The sequence below is a fragment of the Lissotriton helveticus genome, chromosome 10 (genome assembly GCF_964261635.1).
Source record: "Lissotriton helveticus chromosome 10, aLisHel1.1, whole genome shotgun sequence".
Taxonomy (NCBI): domain Eukaryota; kingdom Metazoa; phylum Chordata; class Amphibia; order Caudata; family Salamandridae; genus Lissotriton; species Lissotriton helveticus.
Window position 1 is genome coordinate 635,683,740 of NC_136071.1, and position 19,783 is coordinate 635,703,522.

At 45.0% G+C, this 19,783-nt stretch overlaps 1 protein-coding gene across 2 annotated transcripts in view; it reads right to left on the minus strand.

Moving 5' to 3' along the window:
* The window catches only part of SNX29 (sorting nexin 29), a 1,714,757-nt gene that overhangs the window by 1,353,782 nt on the left and 341,192 nt on the right, over positions 1-19,783 (minus strand). For both annotated transcript variants that reach the window (XM_078663166.1, XM_078663167.1), the window contains exon 11: positions 6,035-6,117. In XM_078663166.1, coding sequence (XP_078519292.1) covers positions 6,035-6,117 — 83 coding nt within the window. The remainder of the gene's footprint in view (positions 1-6,034; positions 6,118-19,783) is intronic.

Here is a 19,783-nt window from a genome sequence, read left to right on the forward strand (position 1 = left end):
ATATTAAATCGGTGTACACCCGTATATATTGATATCGCAAACATATCCTAGTGCATACATATATAAAATATATTAGTGGTCGGAGTTCTGTGTGTTGCTGTAGATCACATATGGATAATGCCTTAATTGTGTGAAGCGGAAAAGCATGTCTTTGAAGACAGTCATGGATTTCGGGACGTTTTGGAAATAAGGAATTGTTAAGATTTCTCAGGAGTGACTGAGGTGCTAGCGTTGGCTTTAATGATGCCGTGCAGCCACGTCATGATGACGTTTGCTAGGAAGGGAGACTATGCGACTTGGAGCAGCCATTAAGATGGCCACTTTAAAATAAGATGTATTAACATTTTTGTAAATTATTGTATTACTTGTGCATAGGCACTGTTCAACACTCCTTTACTGTAAGCAGGCATTTTTACAGGTGACGTACTTATAACAACAATTTAATGGCTTTAATTAGTTGAGCATAAACAAATAAACTTGAAAACGTGGCCACTGTTCCCTTACAGCACATTGAGAATGTGTGGGAGAGTACTGGTTACTTGCAGAGGCAAGTTGAGCACAAGAGAGCATGGTACTCACAAGCTTCGGCCTCAGATGTTATTCTATACCTTTGTCTTACAACATGAAGACAAGCGCCTGCTGAGCTTGTCCTATTCCTACAGTCAGCTCCTTTCTGAGCATCGAGCTGCTGCTATGGAGTTTCTTTTGGAAAAGGGGCTGCTGCCTTGAAAGAATTCACATGTACTCTTCTGCAGTCTGGGTATAACTCAAGGGCATCATTTTAGGTGGTAGTCGAGCAGATCTGAAATCCACTAAAGAATTAAAGGTTCAAGGCTAATTCCTGGATGCACTATACGAACTCTTCGGCAACATGATTTTTGCTCTCTTGCCAAAATGGTAATTGTTAGAAATGGGGGTCTCTAGTTGGCAATGGTTTGCACCTTTGTCCAAATAGGGACCCTTGCTTCTAGTCATGGTAAGAGGCTACACGTCTAAACTAACCCCTGCTCACCCCCTTGGTAGCTTGGCACGAGCAGACAGGCTTATCTCAGAGGCAGTGTGTAAAGCATGTCTGAACACATACAGTAATACAGTGAAAACACTACAAATCGACACCACGCCAGTTTCAGAAAAATAAGTAATCTTTACTAGACTTAACACAAGACCAAACAACAAAAATCCACAATATTGTAATAAAAATAAGACTTTAAAATGGTAGAAATAGCTTAGTTCAATGTAGATGGTAAATGCAACAGTTAACTCTCAAAGTACCTTGGATGTGTCACACAATACAAACAAAAGGGTCTCAGGGAAGGTGATGGGTCGGTTCCTTGCTTCGGTGGCGGTGATGCGTCGGTTCCTTACTGCAGCGCAGGGGAGGTGATGCGTTGGTTCCTTACCGGATAGGAGGAGATGCGTCGGTTCCTTACTGCGTTCCAGTTACCATGCGACAAGAAGGTGCCTCGATGTGATGCGACGATTCGATACGATAAAATGGCATCTTTGATGCGATGCAACAACGTGGATGCGATGCATGCATGCCTGATGGCCGTGGGGCAAAAACGATGAACTTTGGAGCCGCGACAGGCCCTGCGACACACTTACACGGTGATGCGATGGCAACCAGTTCGGCGGCGGCACTCTTCTCCAGTGATGCAACACGCTTCGTCTGCGATACAATGGCGAACAGCTGCGGCGGTGGCGGCACGCTTCTTCAGCGATGTGAAGGCAACTGCTGCGGCGGTGACACGCTTCTCCTCGTTGCGGGCGCTTCCAGCTCCCAGCGACACGCAGTCTCTCAGAGGGCCCATACAGCAGCAGGCACCTCACTGCAGGTAGAATTCCCAGCAAGGGGATTCAGGGGAAGCTGGTGGTGAAGTCTTTGTGTCCCTGAAACTTCAGAACAGGAGGCAAGCTCTTTCACAAGCCCTTGGAGATCTTCCTCAAGATGATAAAGTAAACACAACAAAGTCCTTTTCTCCTTTCCTTGCCAATAAAGAAACCACTGCAGGCCAACCCCAAACAGCAACAGCACTGGGGCAGTAATCTTCCTTCAACTTCTCCGGTTCTTCTCCTTGGCAAAGGTTTGTCTTGATTCCCACAAGTTCTGGGGTCTGGGCCCCAAAATTTATACTGCAAAATCCTTTGTTCTCTGAAGGCAGAGAGTGTCTGTACCTAGTCAAAAACAGTTCTGTCCTCCTGGGTGCAGCTTCCTGGCAGGAGGTGGAGACAGCATTGTCTGAGAGCAGACCTGGCCCAGGTAGTGGAAAGGAAATCTCCGCCCCCTACTCTCTATTCTATGAGGGCTCAGGTCAGTGAAAGGAAATCTCCGCCCCCTACTCTCTATTCAATGTAGGTCCTATTCAGCCCAGTTCTGACCCATCAGACTGCTGGAGCCATGGCCCTCTCCAGCCCCCTGTTATTCACAAACCAGACATGGAATACAAAAACCTAGCTCAGACAACTGGATGGTTAGGCAAGAAAATACCTACTTTCTAAAAGTGGTATTTTCAAACACAGAATGTAAAAATCACCCTCATTAAAAGATGTATTTTAACATAATGAGTTCAGGCATACTAAACTCGAATTTTTACCTTGTTGCCTGGGTCAGTTAGGATTATAAGATGTTCTAATCAAACTGCCCATTCTGGCCTATGGAAACAAGTAGCCTTGCAATAGTGAAAAACGAAATTGGATGTAATTCACTATCAGGACATGCCACACACATCAGGGCATGTCCTACCTTTTACATACAATGCACCCTACCCACAGGGGTACCTTGGGCCTACCTTAGGGATGACTAACATGCATAAAAGGGAAGGTTTAGAGATTTGCAAGTGGGTGCACTTGCCAAGTCGACATGGCAGTCACAGCCTGCACGCAGGCTCTGCAATGGCAGGCCTGAGCCATATTTTACAAGCTGCTTCTGTGGGTGGCACAGCCAGTGCTGCAAGCCCACCAGCATCATTTGATTTACAGGTCCTGGACACACATGGTGCACTGTAGTAGGGTCTGACAAGTAAATCAAATAGCCAATCATGGAGTCACTAATCCATTACAACAATTTACAATAGGGAGCACTTGCACATTGGCACTGAATAGCAGTGGTAAAGTGCCCAAAGCATCTAGAACAGCAAAAACATAGCAAAAATACAGGAGGCAACAGTGAAAAAATGGAAGGGAGACCCACGCCAATGTTGCCAGGTCTAACAGTAGTAGTGTGTTCTCTGACTTGCTGGACCAATACCGTAGTCACTGTTTAATTCTAAAAATCAGTAAATCAATCAATAAGTAAATACATAGATACATAAGTACAAGAGCCCAGAGTTTATTTTAGGACTCAGCTGTAGGTGCTGACGAATGCTTGGGTTGCCAAATACCAAATCTACCTAGTCTTGATTCCATTTCATGCCTTTTTTCGACCCTCCTACACATCCTGTCTTTTTATCTAATTCTTTAAGCTTCCCTTTCAACCATGCTTTCTCACTTTCTCATTGTTTTACGATCTATCTCTTTTTTTCATATTTCACCCTTTGGTGCCTTTTCTTGCATGGGTCATAGTCTGACGATGATAAATGGGTGCTGCTGCCCACCCACCAGAACCACCGGCACATATTAATCATCAGTAGTATGCCAATGTCAGAATATCTAAGATGGCGGTACAGTGCATCAGTTAGTAGATGATATTGTACAATACGAATATATTATTAAGGATCATTATTCTAGATTTCCTGTAGTAAATGACTAGTTTTAAGCTCATCTAAATATGCCGATATTTAGTTTTACACAGATTTATAAAATCAAGCTGCCAACTAGAGGGCGGGGCCCTAGCTACACGAGTGAGATCTAGGAGGACCTTCAGCCTCTGGGAAGTGCATAGGACTTTCAATGAGGATGAAGAACAGCTGATCTTTTTAGGTTAATATTCACGTTCTATTGGGTTTCATCAGTGGGTATGTCTATTTATCATGGATACTTTATGGGAAATGTAGCAAATCAGAGTTTGCCTTACTTTAAAATTCAATCTGTGGTAGCCATGTTACTTGCTTTTCTAGCTAAATGTATTTAGTTTTCTTTTGATATCTACTTTCCTTTCTCCCTTCAAGATCTCTTTATTTTGTCTTGTTCCTTCGGGGTTGACAGCGTAGGGCTATTCTATATATGAAAAAGATGCCATTAAAGGTGGTCTATGAGATAGAAAGAGAAGGTATTTGGGGAACACATGTGGGGAAAACGATACAAGATGAAAAACGTGTGTTCTCTTAATTCCCTAATGCCTGACCTTCACAATTAAAGGAAATACCTTCTGACTCTGTACTTTTATTCCCTCCCCCATTACGGAATTATGAAAATAGTCTTCGTTTTAGTAAGCAAGAAAGGCACACAATGACCCACAACATGCCTTAAGCTGGTATAATTATGTGGTGCCTGAGTGGCGGTGTGAGTGCTACCGGTAAACACTGAAGGAGGAAACATCTGGAGAGAGTGCGTAGTCTTTCTGGACCTCAGCAGCGTTTATGAAGACAACACAAGAAATAATACCTGTGAATGAGTGAAAGATTGTCTTCGCACTGCAAGCTGCTTCACTCACTTTATCGCTGTCTTTATGCATATGGAAAAGCGCCTTCGATCCCGAATCAATGAGAACTGGCTTATTTCTTACCCTACTTCCTCGAATAAGCATCACTTTATAAGAGGCTAGCACTATATAAGAGAAATAAAGAACTTTTGGGGTAATTTAGGTCTCGAAGAAAGTCCCTGACCCACAGGGGGCATGCCAAGCAAGGACTAAAACATGGAAACATTTTGACAACAATAAGTGCTAATCACTTTATCTTCATTCTTCTTTGTCAATCTTATGACCAAGGGCCATCGATAAAAAAAACTGCAATTCCACATTTTGACCCCCAATTCTGCTCACACCTCACAAACACAATCCTTGCAAAGAGCTCAAGGTGAGTTCACCCGTCAACACTTTGTAGGTGAAGGAGTAACTCCTTTTTCTGGTCTCAAACTAAGGTAGCGCCTCCAAAATTTGAAAGCCTATGAAGGCGACCCATAAAAAATGTGATGATACTAATTTTCAAAAAAACGGCCATTTTAGATCTTGTCATTGGGAACTGTCCGTGTAAAGGGAAGAAGAGGGATGGTAAGTTGGGATAACACATTCTCCCTCTAAAGACCTTGCCATTACCAATGAATACCTACCACAAGTGGCAGCAACACAGAATTAGATGCTACAGAGACATACTCAGCTTAGTTTCTACCTCATGGCACGGTGCGTAGGAACAGTTGTGACCCTAGTGGTGATAAACTGTTTTCGGTAAACACTCTTTATTACAAAGCCGGAATCACACTGCAGGTTTACAGCACTGGCAATAGAACGAACAAGTTGTTTACCATGCATTTGTTTAGCACGTAAGTCATTACAATGACTTACTTTAGGGGCACATTGGTGGAGTGGTGTTGGATTTCAAGTCCAACACCTTCCCTACTGTTGCGCAGACTGGAGTTGGAATAGAAATGAATACTATTCCAAAGTCCAGCGCTAAATTAAGGCAAGTCGTTGTAACAACTTGTGTCCTAAAAGAACGCATTGTAACAACCCGTTCATTTAAATGCTGGCGTTGTAAAGGCATGCGTGCTAAACGCATGCGGGATTCCATCATACAACCGCTTTTTTCTCATGCTATATGGTTAGTGCTTGAAGAGTATACTTTTAAGGGAATAATAATTGAGGAAAGGTTTCAAGGGCACTCAGGAAGAACAAGTAACTGGACACGCGGACCTTCTTGTATGTAAAGGATTGCTGCCATGCACCTGCAAACCAAACCCTGCAGACAATGCAAAACACACAAGATCCTAATTGCATGAGACTTTCATAAAAAGGAGACCTGTCAAGTGGTTTCTCTTTGCTTTAAAGAACGAGGGAAAATGTACAGAGAAAAGAATGCAGGAAGAAGAGAAGCATACATGAGCCATTCATAACAAGCTGGCGTTTGCAGTCGGTACTAATATTTCAGCAAGTACTCACTAATTGTCATTGATTCCGGCACGGTTGCTGAAGGCAGCACGTTGCTTATTGAGTCCGTTTGAACTGGAGGGCTCGTGTGTGCACTGTGAAAGACAATCAAGGTATGTCAACATACAGGTAAGTAACTCTCTACATTGCTGGGTGATATCCACGACAATTGTAAGCTAGTTATAGCAATTGCTGACATTTTCTATCATGACTTAGTAGTCATGAGCCTTCCCTAAAAGATATTTTCAATATTACTGTCGTTCCCACAACAAAAGCCTGCTGATTCACTTTTAAAGTTTAATGTAGAGGTGACTCGGAAAATGAGAAATAAGTACAGCTGTACAACAGCATTCTCCTATTCAATAATAACTTGAAAACAAACGTGCAGAACACTACTATTACATCCTATAAGTACAAAAGCTACTGAAACTGTTTTTAAAAAATCCCAGTGGAAAATTGAAGTAGAAGACATCGGTAAATCTGCAATTTTACTTTAGGAGGACAAAAGACTAGAACATTTCTTTAAAAAAAAAAAAAAAAAGATTTTTCTCAAAATTCCTTTGTGCAGGCTCTCAAACTTTGATGGGTGGGCAAAACAAATCGGTCAGGTCAAAACAAATATGGTATTTGAAAAGACAATTGCCATTCAAAGCTTTAAATTCATACTGGGAAAGCAAAATATTTCAATCTCCCTCTTTGCTGCAATTTGTCGTTTCAATTTAACTTCCAAAATATGACTGTTGCCCATATGCCAGGAACTAACAAGCCAGAAACAGAATGGTGATTATTGTACCTGCCTAAGGGTTTATTGCGTGAACTTGTAATTATGTACAATATGGCACAATGTCATCAAAGCTAGAAAGCACTTTTTAAAGATGGAAGAAATGCAAAGTACAGAGTTAATCAGATGAGCAATACCTTATGTGCAACAGAGGGCAAAATAGTACTTGGAACTTTTAATAGTTGTATATATGCTGTATGGTGCAAGCCTAGGAACACTTTGTAGTTAGGGGGGGGTCGCGTGCTTATTGCTGGGCGTTCTTGTTCTGGAATCAGATTCTCCTTCTCAGCAGTAGAGAGTCTGATTTCGGTGCAAGAAGGTGCTTAGCAGTGGGCTATTTGCATAGATTAAAAAAACAAAAGAGTCACTTTATTCATCCTGCAGTCTGTCTTCATTTTGCGAAGCTGTTATTGCTACATATTAGGGACAAGGAGGAAACTTGGTTGCCGAGCCCACTAGTCGATTTTAATGTTGGGAGTATCGAGGAATCTTCAGCCTATTAGGGGGATTGCTTCCGGCTCTAATTGAAGGATTGCCTTGCGTGCTAATGGATGGGGGTATAGAAAAGCCGCTTTAGGCATTGTTTGAGGATCCCCTCGACAGCTGGAAGTACATCACGGCGCAAGTATGTGGCCATTTGGTAATAGTAAACACAAGGAGATGATGGGCGGAGCACTGAAACTTTTCAGACACTCACCCCCAGTTACAGATCTGGGTTGGATCATCATCATTCTTTAGCTCACTTCGCCACCTCAGTTCAGACCCAGCTATTTGCAAATCAGTCTTGACCCCGTGCCTCATGGGAACTGTCCAGCCCAACTGCCAAGCAAGGTCTTCCCTGAACCGGAAAGAAGCATCCTGGGACCGGTTTCTGGGTAACACCCTTCATCAGCCAGGCTAGCTTGAATCCAGTGGCAAAGTGAGCAAGGGACCGACGTCTGGGCATACCATGCCAACTAAGGGCGAACAAAGCAAACACAAGGAGATGATGGACGGAGGGATGAAACTTTTCAGACACTCACCCCCAGTCACAGATATGTTAATAGTGACTTCTCTGCTAAGAACAGTCTAGCTGTGTATGGTGACGTTGGTGCCGTAATCCACAGGAAACAACACTAGGTGGAGTACTTGTTGTACTTAGAAGTAGTGACGTCAGTACGCGCGTACAGGGGGCCATTTTTGTACTGCATTGCATTTCATCGCAATCCCTTAATGTTGGATTTGTGTCCTGTTTGGAGCAGTGCAGCCCGGCCTAGTGGGGGAGTTTTAGCACCCTGAATCAGGCGTTTGGAGTAAGAACTTGCGGTGGGCAGAACTCGCAGAGTTTTACTATTCGGAATTCTGTTCAATTACATAAAAGCTCCATAAGATTTAGCGGAGTACCTTCCACCACTAAATTACTGTTGCAGGCAAGGGATTTGCCTCTGCTAATGCATTAAGAAATGTTTTTTTCTCTCTGCGGGTAGACTACTTCCAGCGCCGAGGTTAGAGATGTATACTGTATCGAGCGCTTTACAAATCAGAAAAAGAAATATATCTAGGCCTAAGTATTTTACCACACAAGGCAAGATATGTTTCACGTTGGCAACATGCAAGCATGCAAATGTCTAAGCGGTGTGACTACTAATAGCATATGCTTGGATTATTTAGGGTTTAAGCACAATAGATGCACCACAAATACACACCAATGTATGTACTGTCTAATCGAAGATGCTGAGCTGGAAAACATTCAACTAAAGGGGGTCTCTACACATCAATGACTGGGAAAGAAAGCCTAGTCAATAGTCCCAGCACTACGAATGACGCAACCTCATTACAATCGGTGCCTGTCTCCACCCAGCAAACCCAGATTGCATTATTTATCTCTTGATCCTGCCCCCAAAACACTTGAGTGAAACGAGAAAAGGGACCCAAAATACAAGGACACCCCTAATACTGTGAAGCTGGCTGGAGCACTCTCTCTTTACCACATCCCAAAACACTGTAAGGAAGGGGAGGCATCACATCTCAGAGAGATCAAGGATGACAGACCCCTCATACGACTCACTTGCGCTATAGTTGTGACAAAAACCCTGCCTCGCTGCCACCTTCAAAGTGCCAAAAAAGTCACAAGCTCACACTCAAGATAAGTCTGTCCGAGTGTCCCAAACAGCAAGTCCCGCTTCACGCGGACAGCCGGCTTGGCTGTTACAGACACCGAACCACACTCCGGCTCCTTGCTCAGTGCCGACAGGAAAGGGAGTAACACAAGCACTGCACTACCAGCCATAAATGACGTGCACATTGAGTTCCCATTACAAACCTTTCCGCTGGTCTTCCATAGTGTGCAAGAGCAACACAGTAGTGTGTTGTATTGGAGTGGCCATTTCGTTGCTGTCAAATATCGCTACACAGCGCATAGTTTGAACATCAGTGGTGATTAATTCTGCCGACAAAGTGGATTGGTGGAATTTATTAGTAATTCCGTGTTATAGGAGTAGTGCAGAATTATTCTATTCCGCTGGCGAAATTATAAAACCCACCTACACATACTAAGAACAGGAGGGAGAAGGAAGTAAGCAACAATAATTATTAATGTTTCTACTTTTCGAAAGTACACAGTGACATGTACTAGTTGTCTTCGGGCATCATAACCGTCTGATATTATGTTGTTGCTCTATTTGACCAGTTATGGCTCCTCGAGGAAGTGTACAACAACCACCACGTTTTCATCCTAATACAGGAAAACCTTTTCAGAAATGGAAATATTGGTTTCGTGTTTTAAAAAACTACCTGATTGCTATTGATGCTATCAACTATACATCTGTCAGGAAGGCAGCTTTGTTATTTAACTGTTTCGGGGAATAAGGGCACAGCATTTTCAACCATTTGCCCGTTTTACAACCTCCATCTAATGTTATAGCTGGAGATTCTGCCAATTGTAATGTGTACATTGAGCCAGAGAAACGTCTCCCCCTTCGTTTTTCAGAGGAACCAAGTATTGTTTTAGAACATTTCAATTTTTAATCGAGGAAACAATCCTTACGTGAGACAATTGATCAGTATGTAGCACCTTTGAGAATTTTAGCTAGTTCGTGCAGTTTTTAAACCAATGTGGACCAGTATATTAGCGATCAAATAGTCCTGAACTATGATTCCAAGAAAGTGCAATAGCATTTATTGTGTTGTATGAATCCTTCACTGGATGAACCTATCAAGACTTTCAAAGTGATAGAGCAGTCTGTGGAATCGGTGAAAGTGATATCGGGTGACAAGGAGTGTGTGAACATGTGTATTTTAACAAAAAAATGAACACATAACAAAAAGCCCATGTTAGGACATTTTATTACGTTTATTACGTGCTGTAGGTGTGGGTCTGCTACGCTACACACGAGTAACTATGTCAATTGTCCTGCTCAAGGAAAAAAATGGTAGGATTTAAAAATGGGGCATTTTATGCAGGTGTGCAAAGCTAATAGCACTTTGTCTGTTAAGGTTATTAGTGTGCAGGAGAGTGATGAACAAGAACTGGGGAAAAAAATATCTAATATTTTTCAAACTGTTGATGTGATAGAGCAGAGAATATTAACTGCAATTAAGAAAGGAACTTTTTTTGAAGTACACATTGGTGAAGTTAGATTAAGAATTATGGCTAACACTGTGTCACCTGTTACTATGTCAGAAGGTGAATGGATCGGAACACATCACTGTTTTTGCACCAGAACCCTTTAGGATACGGAGAGGTGGTACAGCACAATTTAAAGAGAGAAAAACGTATTGCAATGTCCCTACGTTGGAGAATGATCAAAAGATTGGGTACCTACTAGGTAGGCTACCCACTAAGCAAATTCCTTTACTGGACACAACCACTAGAACTCAATTGCAAATAAGTAAGTTCTCATAACAACAAGCTTTTGTTTCAATCATGGACATATTAGCATATCAATGTATAAAAGATTTCATGTGACAAGAAGCACTCTAAATCAAAAATTTGGTATATATAAAATAAACATAAGTTTATTACACGTTTGTCTTGAATTTTTTAAAAAGCAGGTATATTGTACACAACAAATACAGCAAATACATAAAAATTATACACAAAAATTTTATTAAAAATGTTCAAAGGTCCCAATTTGTACCTAAGGGGTCCCCCTATACTTTCTTTACAATTTAAAGAGAGACATTAGTCTGTGCATTAACTATTGAAGCATGTAAAACATATGGGTGGGACACGTACCAATCATAAGCCTTTAACCTAATTATTGCGGGGAAAGGCATAGCGTCTGCACCGTCCAGGCTTATAAGAATATTAACAAAATTACAGGAATATTATTTTGATGTACAATATACTCCTGGAAGTACCAATCAGAGAGTGGGCTGTTGATCCAAGTTGCTTTTGAAAATGGATGTTGGTGTTGTGGATTTTTGGAAGATGAATGTGTGGTGGCTGGTGTGAATACTGTTGAACAAGTTACTTACCTTCGGTAACGATGTATCTGTAAGAGACATTTGTAGTTATAGATTCCTTACCTTAGAATTACCCCCAGGCGTCAGGCTGGATCCGGAGAATCTTTTTCTTAGCAGTACCCCTGCACGTCAGTAGGTGGCGTCAGTCAACTCCGCATTCGTATTCGGCATCGTGGTCGTCTGAGATGACGTCGGGGTGTTTACTTTGATGCCGCCTCAGCGTGCTGACACCAGTTCTGGCAAAACTTTCCACGCCAGAAGCGCAGAGCAATGCAAGACACTGACCACCGGTGAACATAACTAGGGTCCTGTGCGATATTGTAAGTCAGTTCGCAGGACGGGTAGTATGGGTGGGGCAGTAAGGAATCTATACCAACTAATGTCTCTTACAGATATATCGTTACCGAAGGTAAGTAACTTGTTCATCTGAAAGATACTGTAGTTATAGATTCCTTGCCTTAGAATAGATACCTCAGCAATGCCAACCCCGGAGGTGGGTCTGCAAACTAATTTCACACCAGTAGTCCTGCAGAACAGAACAGCTGAAAAAACAGCCTTTCCAGACTTGGCTGTCCTGGCAGTAACGCTTGTTGAACGTGTGCAAGGATGCCCACGTGGCTACCGGACAGATGTCAAGTAAGGGAACTCTGCATCTCAAAGCAGTTGTGGCTGCCATTGGCCTGGTAGAGTGGGCGCGCAGTCCCACTGGAGGTTCATTTTTAGCCAAAGAATAACAGATGTTGATACATAGGACAACCCATTGAGAGATGGTATGTTTGTACACCTCACAAACTTTCGTAGCACCCACATAACCCATGAAGAGTTGATCGTCCACCCAGAAGTCTTTTGTGTGGCCAAGGTAGAAAGACAGTGCACTCTTTGGGTCCAGACGGCGGAGTCTCCCCTCCTCTTTGGAAGGATGCAGAAGCAGGAAGAAGGTGGGCAATGTGATGGTTTGACCTATGTGGAAGGAAGTAACCACTTTGGGTAGAAAAGAAGGCCTAGTACTGAGGACTAGTTTGTCCGGATGGACAGCAAGAAAGGGAGGTTTATAAGATAAAGTCTGAAGCTCACTCACCCTGCGAGCAGAGGTGATAGCAAGCAAGAAAGCAGTCTTCAAAGTGAGGAGACAAAGAGGACAATTATGTAGTGGCTCAAAGGGAGCACACATAAGATAAGTGAGCACAAGGTTCAAGTCCCACTGGGGCATTACAAAAGGAGAAGGAGGAAAAAGATGAGTAATGCCCTTCAGGAATCTTTAACAATTGGGGACTTGAAAAGAGAAGGCTGATCAGGAAGGCGAAGAAAGGCCGAAATGGCCAAAAGATAGCCCTTAAGAGTGCCCAGAGCAGAGCCATGCTGGGCCGAGGAAATAATGAAGTGGAGAACCTTTGAAAGAGGGGCAGAAAGGGGATCCACTGCCTTTGCTGTGCACCTTGCCAAAAATGTGTTCCATCTATAGGCGTATACCATTTTGGTGGAGGGACGCATGGCTGCCAAGATGACATTACAGACTTCAGGAGGAAGGTCAAAAGCTGTCAACTGTCGCCGCTCAATCACCACGCAAAGAGGTGGAAGCTGGACCTGTTCGGGTGGAGGACCATCCCCTGCGGCTGGGACAGAAGATCCTCCTGAAGAGGCAGTCTGGTTGGAGGATTGATGGCCATGCTCAAGAGCGATGGGTACCAGACTCTTCATGCCCAGTCAGGAGCTACAAGAATTGCTTGGGCCCAGTCGCGCTTGATCTTCTTTAGCACTCTTGGTAGAAGTGGTACAGGCGGAAAGGCATACAGGAGCTCCAACTAAAGGCGTTGCCGAGCGAGTGTAGCCTTGGAAACTCCAACGTGCAGCACTGCTGACATTGCATGTTCTCTTTGGTGGCGAATAGATCTAACCAAGGCTCTCCCCACTGCTGAAAGATACCTTGCACCACCTCTGAGTATAGACGTCATTCATGATCCATCAAGCACCGGTGGCTGATCTCGTCCGTCTCGGCGTTCAGTGAACATGCAAGTTGTTGAACCACCAGGCATATGCCCTGATGTTCCAGCCACGCCCAAAGGCGAAGAGGCTCTCGACATAGGGTCCACGACCCCACCCGCCCTGTTTGTTGCATTACCACATGGCGGTGGTGTTGTCCATTAACACCTGCACTACTCTTCCTTTGACAGAGGGAAGGATATTAGTAACACAAACCAGGTTCCCTGCTCCAGAACGGGCTGCAGAGGACACTTCCCTAGCCAGGGGTTAACTTTAGCACAAAAACAACAGTTAGCGATTAAGGCTATTGCCCAGTTCAGGGGACCCTCCGTCACTTCTCCACCTATTTTCCGGCCCTGGCAGTGCTAGTTAGGGCCACCACAGGGTTAATTCGGGCCAACAGGGCCCAACTGCAGTCTCCGTCAGGAGGGGGCTGTCACGGGGCTGCCTCACTACCTACACAGGCTCCTCCACAGCCCCGCCGCCTCCGTGGTCTCTGGCCCTCCCCGGGGGTGTTTACCTCGAGTTCCAGTCCTTCGGGGGCCTTGGCGGTGTGACAGAGTAGCTCGCGCTGGCCAGGCGGCTCCCCTGGGCGTATCCCTGGCCTGTGGCAGTTCGATGCTCTGGCCGGTCCCGGGTCTTCCGGGGCTTCTCCGGGCATCGGGCCCAATCAGGGACGGCCCCCGGGAGGTGCGGCGCTTCCCGCCTATCCCAGCGCGGCTGGCTAGGGGGGCGCGGCCGCGGTGGCCAATCACAGGGCAGCAAGGGCGGGGGCGTGGCCGATGACGCGGCCGGCGCCCCCGTCATGTGGGGAAGGTGTACTCGGCCTCGCAGGCCTGACGTGGGCCTCTCCGATGCCGCCGCAGCCCTCCCCAGGCTCCAAGGGCAGCAGCGGAGGCCACAATCAGCAGCGGGCACCTTCTTGACTTGGCGCCGGGCCACGGCGGGGATTCACGGGCCCCAGAGCACCTCCCGGCAGCACCGGACAGCGCAGGCAACCCCGGGCCGCGGCGGTGAGGGGCCAAATAGTGCTTTGAAGCCACAGTGCTTTGGGGGCAACAGCGTTCCCCTGGGCACAGCACTTGAAAGGGCAACAGCAGGTGAGCGCTTCAGGGATGCAGCGCTTTGGAGCCACAGCGCTCTATCACCACGGCAATTTCTTACAGGCACAGTTCTTGGCAGGACAGCGCTTAGGGATTATAACGCTTAGGGGGGCAGACAGTCCCAGGGGTAAGCAGGTCTGGCATGAACAGTTCTGGGCAAGTCAGGGCACAGCTGAGGCAGGACATAGCAGGGGGGCACAGTTCTGTCAGGGAAGCGCTTGGATGGTGCAGCCCTGTTACTGGTTGATCCCCCAGCAGCCCTGACAGCAGGTGTTTCCTTGCACTGCTTGATGGTTCCAGCGCCCTTCAGGGGTAGTTTCTTGGGTGGGGGGAAGAAGGGGGTTGAGTTGGTGGCTCAGAGGTAGGATGGTTTCCCTTGGCTCACTGGAGGTGGTTCCCTGGGTTCCCCAATGCTGGGCCAGATCAGTGGGTTGGCAGAGTCCCTAACCTATCTTAGAAAGCAGTGCCTAGGCCCAGTCAGTTCCAGTGGTGTAGGTTCCTCCCCTAGGCCCAATCGCCTAAACTCCTGCAGAGGTTTACCCAGGTCCAGTGATGCCCCAATTGACAGGCAGGTTTCTCTCCTTTCCCCTCATACCCCTAGGTCAGGTGACCACTCTCTAAAGGCGGAAAAGCGTAACCCCATCCCTATTCTGGAAGGTTCCAGGAGTTCCACATTGTAGGCTATGGGCTGAAAAGGCAGGGTGGCAGTGTAACTTTATCCTAATGTCCCAGCCTGCTCCTGACTACTAGTGCTTGTCTAAAAAGGCCACGCCGCAGTAGCAGGGGCCTGTGGCAGCCATGTTGCTGGGAGAGAGCACCTGCACCTCAGCACGGTTTGGCAGTAGTAAGGCGCCCAGAGAGCTAGGTCCAACAAAAAGATGGTGGAAAAAACAAGGCAAAAGGGCAAAAAAAACGGGGTAAGACCACCCTAGGGCTGACAGGTCTAACAGGAAGGGAGAGGGATCTGCGGTTGACCCAATCCTGATAAGTGAGCCACCACTGCACCTGACTTGCAGTCCCCTCCGAGATCTGGAAGACATCGGAAAGATGGCCCTGAAGCTGCGTCAACTGGAACTTCAGGTCCACTGCAGAGCCCACATATGCAATCTGGCATGATCTACTAGCAGGATGCAGGAGGCCATGAGGCCCAGCAGCCTCATTCTCACTGAAATCCAGGATAGAGGCTGAAACATCGGTATCATAGCCCGAATATCTCAGACTCCCTGTTCGGGAGTATAGATCCTGTGCTGTGTCTAGAACCACTCCGATGAAAAGGAGCTTCCGAGATGGAATCGTGCGACTTCGGCACGTTGATAGTGAGCCCCAGCAAATGCAGGAGGTCCGCCGTAGTCTGGAGGTGGGAAACGAAAGCCTGGAGAAAGCCTGCATTCAACAGCCAGTCATCGAGATAGGGGAAGACTGGAACCCCTGATCTGCGCAGATGAGCTACGACCACCGCCATCACTTTCGTGAAAATCTGAGGAGTGCTGGTAAGGCCAGAAGGGAGCACGGTGAACTGAAAATGCTGGTGGCCTACCGTGAACCATAGGTAATGCTGATGGGCCGGCAAGAAGGGGATGTAAAAGTAAGCATCTTGCAAGTCCAACGTTACTATCCAGTCTCCAGGGTCGAGGGCAGACAAGACCTGAGAAGACCAAGCGCAACGTAGGAGATATCCCTTTTCAGGACGGTTCCCCTCACACACCATAGGTGTCATGCTTCATCATAGGGGTGCCTCCTCGCGTCTAGACCGAGTCCTAACGCGGGCTACAACCCCCTCTCTACGAGGGAGGAGCTCAGGGATGTTTTTATGTGGGCAACTGGGTTGTACTAAAACCCTTTGTGACAGGACGATGGTACATCCCTACGTGAACCAGTAGTCGAAGAACTCGAAAAAGATGTCCACAAAAGTGTAAAAAGCTTTAGTCAAAAAGTGATTAAGGGGCATGCTCTCTCCAGATCTGTGCTGGCTGTCACAGAAAAATAAAGAACTGACGTCAGGGCGCAAGGGCGTCGTCTAATTAGACACCGCAACGTCATCGCGGCGACCACGACGAAGAATGCAGAGTCGACCAACGCCACCTACCAACGCTCATGGGTACTGCTAGGAAAACATTTCACCGGATCCAGTCTGACACCTGAATTCTACGGCAAGGTAAGGAATCTATAACTACTGTCTCTTTCAGATAAACAATGCCATGGTATCATTAGTGAAAAAGAGTGGTTTTGACTTGTGATCATGACATTGATATGAAGAAAGTTATGGACTTTGTGCAGAATGGGGGGCCCCATGATAAACATCTTAAAGGTGAGCTGTTGAATTTTGTTCAGGTAACCAATAAATCAGGTGTATAGTTAAGTTTACTTCACCTGTAAGTTTAAGGTCAAAGATAGTTTTATTGGCACAAGCAGGCCGTTTAGGATTTTGAGTAAGAATCTCAGGCACTCCTTTTGGTGGCCAGCAATGAACAGGGATGTTGACACTATGATGGAGACTTGTAAGTAATGTGTTTGGACTAATAAACGCTGGAAGTTGAAGGACACACTTTGATGCCGGTACAATTCCTTAGAAAGGTTGGGAAAAATTAGGTTTGGATTTTGAGGGATCCCTGAATGCTATTGAGTTTGAATCAAGAGTCTTTTCCATTGAAGTTTCACCAGTGGAGTTAGTAATGGATAATAATCAACTAAATGTCTGACAAGATGGAAAAATTCCTTATGGAAAATAGGGTCAAGCATTATGTGGTGGCTCTTTACAGTTCACAAGCCAATTGCGCTGTTGAATAGTATACTCAAAGAAGGTATTCAAACAGCCCTCACTACTGGCCTTGATGTGGTCACATTTTTCAAGGATTTATTGTGGGCTTACAGTAACATTCCACATACTGTTACAGAAGTGTCTCCTTTTGTGTTGCTAAGGGGGAGAAAAGCTTGTTGGATATTGGTGGTGGAATGGTTGAGTAAAAAAAATGTAGAAGATGAAGTGGTTGATATGGAAAACCTCAAGAGTAGAGTAAAATATGTCCAAGACAAAATCAAAATTCATCATGATAATGCTTATAAGCAATTTAACAAAATGCTTTCAGGGGGCTCTTGGGTGATGCTAAAAAACATGAGAAATAAGAGATTCAAAATAGACTTTAATTTCACTGGTCATTACCGGATTGGACAACTTTTTGGTACAGCTGTTAGATTAGCTGATAGATGTTAGTGGGCAAAAAAAGAGTTTGATATCCTTCAATGAGTGTCAGAGATGGGCACTGGAAGAGAATTGGCATCTGCAGGGGGATTTGTTGTGGGGGTCACACTTCTACCTCTGATGCTGAAAGTGCAAGTGATGGTGGTGCCAATGCAGATATGGCAGATGTGCTTGGTCCTGCTTCACAACCGTTTGGTGAAGGAAGTAATGTGAACATTTCTGGTATGTTCAAAGAGGGTGCTGCAGAAAAGTCAGTCTTCTGTTATTACAAGTTGTGGTCTTGTATCCAAGAAACCTGTTCATCTAAATGATTTTGGTTATTAATATATCTATAGTTAACCTTCTGTTATCTCAAGACATTATTGTGCATAGAAGAAACATGTTATTTATGTTATTTTATTGTTGATTTATTTATTATTTTATTAGCTTAGTAATTTTTGTTTGTTCGTTTTAGGGAGAAGAGATGCTGTAAGCCTCGGAATGCTTGGTTGGTCGCATGCTTATTGTTGGGCTTTCCTGATCTGGAACCAAATTCTCATTCTCGGTAGTCGAGAGGCTGATTTTGGTGCGAGAAGATGCTTAGCCGTGGCAACATATATACAGTCATTCATGTGCCCACAATATAACACACTGATGTCTATGTATACACACCATTACATATACATGCACATAGTGGTACATTTGGGGAGAGGATGTGGCCTAACGGCTAGGGCAGTCGATCTCAAATCTTGGAAACAAGGTTTGACTCTCCGCATTGAAGCTCAACAGCCTGTGATTCTGGGCAAATCACTTATCTCCCCGTGCCTAACAAACATAAAATAAATGTGTCCTTGTGTAACACAACTTGTGCTCATGTAAAGTGCTCTGATACCTTTGGGTCAAGTTTGCTTTATAGAAAACTACGGAAGAAAAAATAAAATAGAGGCCCCTATGGACACACATCAACAAACACAAAGGCACAACAATCATTAACATAGACAATTGTCCTGACGAGTTTCGTAAGCCTTGCTAACACAGACTTCGCATTATAGCATGGCCAGCAGCAGCAAAGGCTTGCTTAAAACATAGACGACAGCAGCAGTGCAGGTTTCCCTCAAATACCCACAACAGTTATGGCACAGGCAGTAGCAGTGCAAAGTTCCTTTGATTGCTGAACTTCTTAAATCCTCATATTGGATGACCTCAAAATGGCTTAAAATATGACAGGGTTGGGGAAGAAGTAAGATAATGATGGGATAGAGATGAAAAGATAATGAAACACACAGAAAAGTTGTACAGTGTCTCATGTGCGGGTACTGTGCAAAGTTCTTGGTGGCTCATCAGGGACACAGTAACTAGTTCCATGTCTGTCCATGCCTATTGTTGCTACTTTCAAAGGGCAAATATGGAACACTGTGCCCTGTTCTGAAGGCCCCAATCTTGAAAGCTGTGTACAGTAAGCGGAGATATCATTTTGGTATTGGTCATGTGCTTGAAGTCCCACCTGAATTATTGTGCCAAATTCTCAATACCACACCTAGAGTATTGCACTTACATGAAGTCTTCTCTGGAATACTGTGTCTATATCTGGAGACCACCACTAAGATATTGTGTCTTCTTCTATAGGCCTTATTCAGAGTATTATATTCCATTCTGGAGACGAACTCTACTACAGTGCCATGTTCTGGACACATCATGTAGAGCAGTGTTTCCCAAACTGGGGTCCGCGGACCCCCAGGGGTCCGTGACACATTCCCAGGGGGTCCGTAGGCAACAGTTTGAAAAAGCACAGAAAAGTTTCTTGTATAATTAGCAGCTTCCAAGCAACAATAAAAGTGTCAAGCTAATGCCAGTGATTAATGTACCTGATGGAGCGTGAGGAGAGTTTTGTTCAGTGGCAGCTTTGACTTAACTAATGTAGCACAGAGGGTTAATGTGCCTACTGCAAAGAACGTGTAACATGCATTTTAAAAAGCAGTATTTTATGTGCATGGGTTCGTGGTAACATTGTAGAGTGTTGTGTTCGCTTCCTAACACTTACACTGCTAGGCTGTCTACTGTTTGGGAAACACAGACTGCAGCACTGACTCGTTTAAGTAGCTAAAACATAAAGGTTGCTGGGCAGGGCAGATGCTATGAATTTTGCATACCCCCTTTTTTTGCGCGGCACTCCCACATAGATATGCCTAGCCCCCAAGTTTTTTTTATATATAAACCTGACTAGTATTCCAACCCGCTCCCTGTGGGCAATACACATTTTTACTAGAGATGGT